At 40.5% G+C, this 6000-nt stretch overlaps 1 protein-coding gene across 1 annotated transcript; it reads left to right on the plus strand.

The window, feature by feature from the left end:
• Positions 1–1507: 1507 nt before the first annotated feature.
• LOC120491220 (leukocyte elastase inhibitor-like) lies at positions 1508–5760 on the plus strand. The gene is made up of 8 exons (XM_039688919.2): positions 1508–1576; positions 1781–1957; positions 3985–4056; positions 4225–4365; positions 4452–4569; positions 4760–4902; positions 4991–5158; positions 5266–5760. The coding sequence occupies exons 2-8, from the start codon at positions 1790–1792 to the stop codon at positions 5668–5670; spliced, it is 1215 nt and encodes a 404-aa protein (XP_039544853.2). The 5' UTR covers positions 1508–1576; positions 1781–1789; the 3' UTR covers positions 5671–5760.
• Positions 5761–6000: the final 240 nt, after the last annotated feature.

The raw sequence follows: 6000 nt of genomic DNA on the forward strand, positions 1-6000 counted from the left end.
AAAACTAAACTAAACTAAACTAAAATGTAGAAATTAATATCAAAGAAATGAAAGTGGCATAAAGAAACTTTATGATGAGGATCACATAGCCACAATCCAATTACAAAAGTAAAACAAATCCATAAACAAATTTTAAGTGCAATATTCTCTCTCCAGAAACTCACTATATGCACATAATGTTGTTGAAGCAACTGCATGCAAGTGCGACAGTGCAGATTGCAACATCACCATCATGGACCACAACCTCCAGCAAGATCACTCAACGAACTAGCAGAGGAAGCTGCAGAGGAGCCAAATCAATAAATACTATGGTCATAATAATTCACCTGCATTTGAAGTAGTTTTTTGGCGAATTTCCAGTAAAATTGGAAATACATTAGTGTGCTCAGGGGTGTGTCACTGGTTGCAACTACAAAGAAAGAGACCATATAACCACAACAACAACAACAAAAAAAAAACATTTAAAGCCCCTCAAACAAAGTAAACAATATCAGTGTCTTAACTGAAGCGTGTTATATTGACGCTAAAGGGTGCCATGTGCATTGGAAATAAACACTTTGTCAAAAGCATCACAAATGACACCCTAGGATGAGAATGCATTGCTTTCCCAGCAGTTTTTTGAAAACCAGGACATTTTCGTTACTTTATAAAAAATTAAAAAAAAGCCAGGATGGCAAGGACAGGACGTGAAAGCAGGACATGTCCTAGGAAAACAAGAGTCTAAGTGGTAGCATTGGTTTTCAGCGTGAAGGCCGTGAAAAACACAAACACACATACACACACACACATCTAAAATAGTTCTCCTAAATGCCTGGTTTTCCACTTATATTGCCATTTGCTTTGTCTAAAAAAAAGAAAAAAAGAGAAAAAAAGGCCTTTATTCTCATCCTTTAAGGGTAGGTTTAAGTCTGGGGTAGGGTTAGGGTTAGACCACTAGGAGGCGCCTTCTGGCTCATATATGTCTGCGTCTCATATTGACGCTAAAGGGTGCCATGTGCATTAAATTGGGATGCCTTGGGATGAGAACGGGCGGGGAAAGATCAGCTCAACAGCAAAATATAGATGGGCATTATTTCTTATTATTTCTTCTTAAACCAGTCATAATAAAACATGTTGAGTAACCTCTAGAAGCCTATCTGAATTTGTGTCTTGTAATATAACAATTTTCTATCCATTCAGATGATGCATAGCCTACTTTAATTGTTTGGAAATTAACAAGGCATCTTTGAGTAAACTTCAGGTATCATTTGAGTATCAGTTTACCGGGCCGAGTGTCCTGGTTTTTGGTAATCAAAATATGGTCACCCTAACTTAGACTTTTCCCGCTCAGTGGGCATAACCGCAGTCACTCGCTGACATCACACACACATATCCTCTCATTCCCATCATCTTGGTTGAGTAATCTGAGATGTTTTACAGAAGGGCTTATTGATTTAGAGGATGGGCTCTTCAGGGCGAGGCAAAATTCACTAGAAGAAAACAAAGTGACTCTGCAGATTATTCATTCACCTCCGACAGAACATCATCGTAGGAAGAGCTTGAAGCGAACAGATTTTTACATCACAGTTCTTTGTGTGTAAGGATGAAAATGATGGGAAAACTACTGTCCTACTACTGTTTTATTTGAACAAAACTGCTGTCATATGAGAGAAAAAGCATGGATTTACTGTTTCTTAGACAAGCATGTGATGTTGTTTACATAGTAAATGACAACTGACCTGAACAATGCTCTGTTTGAGATTTCCACATGTTGATAATGTTGCTCTCTCTTACTTTCTAGCTTGTGAAAATGGAGTCTTTGACTGCAGCAAACACACAGTTCTGCCTCGACCTCTTCAAGAAGATCAGAAAAGAAAACGCATCAGGAAATGTGTTCTTCTCTCCTGTCAGCATCTCCTCGGCTCTGGCCATGGTGTCGCTCGGTGCAAGAGGAAACACAGCGGATCAGATGAATAAGGTGATCTCACACAATATACTTTTAAAAGAGGGTGACGGGAAAGTAGACAGAGTTAGACAGAGGGACCAGGACGTGATGCAAGCCTTTGGGCAACGAGTGCATGCTTTTCCAGAAAGTGGTCTGCATTGTTTTCATTGAACTGCATTGTTTTATTGTTTTGTAATAAACCTACAACAAACAAACACAATGAAGATCATTTCCTCCATTTCGGAGTATTGCACTGTCCTGTGATAATACAATGTTAAATTACATATTATGTCATGTCATTACTGTCATGTGACCTACCAGAATCAGTTGCATCGCTTTACTCCCATACGTAAATCCTCTCCTGTGGCCTCATGGGATAGAAAAGTGTCTAACGAATGCGCTCTTCAGAACCGTGGAAGGTCATCCGGGAACTTTTAACCTGTTTTTGAAATACTGTGCATGCTACTCTTTAACCGTAGGGAACCTGACTTCGTCATACTCATATTCTAGTCAGAATGTGAGTCTGATACTGCTCAATAGTGCTTTGATTATTAACCGAACCAGGAGAAAAAAACTCTGCACTCAATTGGATAGTCAGTAAACCTACAACCAATCAGAGCAACGCAGTAAGTCAACTCCTTTGCATAGCGCAGTTTTCAACGACACAACTTACTTATTTTAGATTAGAAGTTAAATAACGAGTGTTGCTTCTTTTACTTACATCTCCATGAGTGCCACCAAAGGAGAAACCACAACGACCACAGGCTTTTCATTACGTCCCATCTTCTTAACGACCATCAGAGCCAGCTGATAAGTTACACTTTTGCTGAATCATGTAGGAAGGACGCCAAAAATATTTTCCGATCAATAAATGCCTTGATTGCAGTTTTCTGTTTGTCTATTAAAATTAATGCGCTGTCGATTTATTTAACAGCAGTCACCTTTGAGGGAAACCAGTTAAGCGCTCTTTGATAACATGATGATTACGTCCCTGCAGATCATCTGTCCATCATCGTATAAAGCCCGCCCTGGCAATTTGATTGGCCCGAACTTTTCTTGTCTGATCATAATGGGCTCTATGCACGGCGGTATTTCCGGTGAAGGTTTAAAGATGCTCGATAACTTCCGCCGATCGTAGAGTCCAATGCAATACCGAGAATTTATATTGAATTTTATACTCCATGGTTAAACGTTAGTCACAAAAACAGACACCCCTCGTTGTGTTTATGCTTCTTTTTAAAATTATATTAAATAAACATAACTATATATAAAATGACATCTAAACGTATAAAAGTTTCGTTTCAAAGACGGGAGGACAGTAAATTTTGAAGACTAATCCCGTTTTCCCCCGGTTTTCCTCCGCTTAAATCTCCCCAAACGGAAACTGACGAGCATCCTTGCGTCAAATGCGGAACTTATGCGTGCATATAGCCCATTACTCTTCAATGGATCGAGTCCAGACCGAACTTCCCGACCAAAAAATGTTGTGGGCGGGTCAGGCTAGCATCCAGGCTAGGCATAAACAGTAAAGTGTCAGCAATGAATCACTCTTTCCACTCAATTATCAAAGGCCTGAGGGCCAAAATCAACAAAGAATGTGTTTGACATTACCCACAAGTTTCCGAGGGGCGCTCCTGTAAAAAATAAAGTGGGTGAAACTTCCGGTGACGCGGCGGAAGTAGCATTCCAATGACATTTTGTGTGTTAGTTAGCGAAGAGGCTAGCTGTTTTTCTGAGAATTATTTTACTATTTAAAGACGCAGATCTTTATGAGAGATGTCGTTACGGAGCTCAGGGACAACATGTGCTGCTCGCGGTTGTACGTATAACCGGACTAAACTAATTCAGTGGCTTAAACGTGATTGTTTTGAACATAAGCCAAAAATGCGACCAAAGATCACTATAGTGATCACTTTTAACGCAAGGCCTCATGGGGCGTAGGAAACTTGTGGATAAGTTTTCTTTTAAACATTTTAAACTCTTCTAATGAGCATGTGAGAAGTGCACTCACAATATATTGAAGTTATCTTTATTAACTCTACCATAACAATGTTGTGTAGGTCCTGGGCTTTAACAATGAAGCACCAATGATGCAGCAAACCCAGAGTCCTCCGACACCTGCTGAACTCAAGGTTTCGTATGAATATTTCCATCAAACACTAACCCAGTTAACAGAGAACTTTAGCTAACATTCTGTCAAGGTTCTGTTGCATGAACATCTGTATTTACTGTAGAGATGCATGTATCCTTTGGGTTCGTCTGATTCAACTGATTAAATCTGATATTGTTGATGCAAACAGAAATGTCCAGCGGAAAAACCCGAGGACCAAATTCATTCCAGCTTCAACAAGTTTATGAGTGAGTTGAACAAACCAGGAGTCCCGTATGCGTTGAGTCTCGCCAACCGCCTCTACGGAGAGCAATCCTACCAGTTTGTTGAGGTGAGACTCGATTTATTCACTGGAGGATCTGGAAATGTTCTCAACTCTAATATCATTTGCACCTCAATCGGTTTGATGTGTTACAGGAATTCCTCAATGACGCAAAAATCTACTATGAAGCCGGACTGGAGAAGGTGGACTTCAAGAACAAACCAGAGGCGGCTCGCATCGACATCAACAAATGGGTGGAGAAAAAAACACAAGGTGAAATCCAGCATAAACTGATTCTGAAATTCATGTTCATGTTTTTGTTTTTTTCAGCACTTTAGGTTCAGCAAAATTGTCTTTTCATGGGCCATGTTTGGCTTCATGGGTTCTTGAGTTATAAATTAAAAATATAAACCCAACCAGTTCAAATCACTGCTCAAAGTGAACAATGTCATTTGTATTTTAGACAAGATCAGGGACTTGTTGCCAGAGGGAGCCATCGATGCGATGACGAAACTGGTTTTGGTGAACGCCATCTACTTCAAGGGAAACTGGGAGAAGAAATTCTCAAAGTTAACCACCAGAGATGGACAGTTTAAGCTGAACAAGGTGAAATTTCGTGCTCTTTTAAATCATATTTATAACAGTCATGATGAAATCTGAGGGGTTATAATGTGTTTCCAATTATGTTCGGCAGAAACAAACTAAACCGGTGAAGATGATGTATCAAGAGAAGAGGTTTCCTCTGGGCTTCATCCCAGAGATTAAAAGTCAGGTTCTGGAGCTGCCGTATGACGGGGAGAATCTCAGTATGTTGATCATCCTTCCTAATAAGATAAAAGACAGCACCACTGGCCTTCAAAAGGTGATTTGAACGCTTAATTATCCAGCCGTGACCAGTCAGATGTTTACTTGTGGAGCATTTTCATCTCGATTGAACTATTCATCTGACATGTCTCTCTTATTATCCAGCTTGAAAAGGCACTGACCTACGAGAGGCTCATGGAGTGGACCAAACCAGAAGTCATGCCTCAACGAAAGGTTCAGATATCTCTGCCCAGATTCAAGATGGAGGAAACATACGACATGAAGAGTCTTCTGATCAGCATGGGAATGAAGGATGTGTTTGACGAGAAGAAGGTGAATCTTTCAGGCATGTCCTCCAACAATGACCTGGTGCTGTCGGAGGTGATCCATAAAGCCTTTGTTGAAGTCAACGAGGAAGGAACCATAGCGGCTGCAACCATCAGCGGCAGAGCGAGGACAGTGTGTTATGAAATCCCAAATGTCTTCAACGCAGACCATCCTTTCCTTTTCTTCATCCGACACAATCCAACCAAGAGCATTTTGTTTTACGGACGCTTCTGCTCTCCATGAGGGAGTTCTGCTGCATGAGACGCTTCCAGCTAGTTTAGATGATGATCTGGTTCACATGCATGTTTTTGAGTTTTTGTTGCATCACACAGTTTTGACATGCAGGCATCACACAGTGACTCATTTTGCGAAGCAATTGATGGGATGACGGGAATAAACCGGGCTTAATAGATTTAACAAGGTTAATAATACACAGCTGACATCAATCATGTCACGAATGAAACTCGGAAGCACGTGCAAGTGAAATTCAGTTTATTAATTGTCGATGTTGAAGCATATGAAAAGTCCAGTCAGGTGTTACAGCCTAGCGGCACAGGGTCTCCAATGGTCAGA

The sequence above is a fragment of the Pimephales promelas genome, chromosome 12, assembly GCF_988280905.1.
Source record: "Pimephales promelas chromosome 12, fPimPro1.hap1.1, whole genome shotgun sequence".
Classification (NCBI taxonomy): domain Eukaryota; kingdom Metazoa; phylum Chordata; class Actinopteri; order Cypriniformes; family Leuciscidae; genus Pimephales; species Pimephales promelas.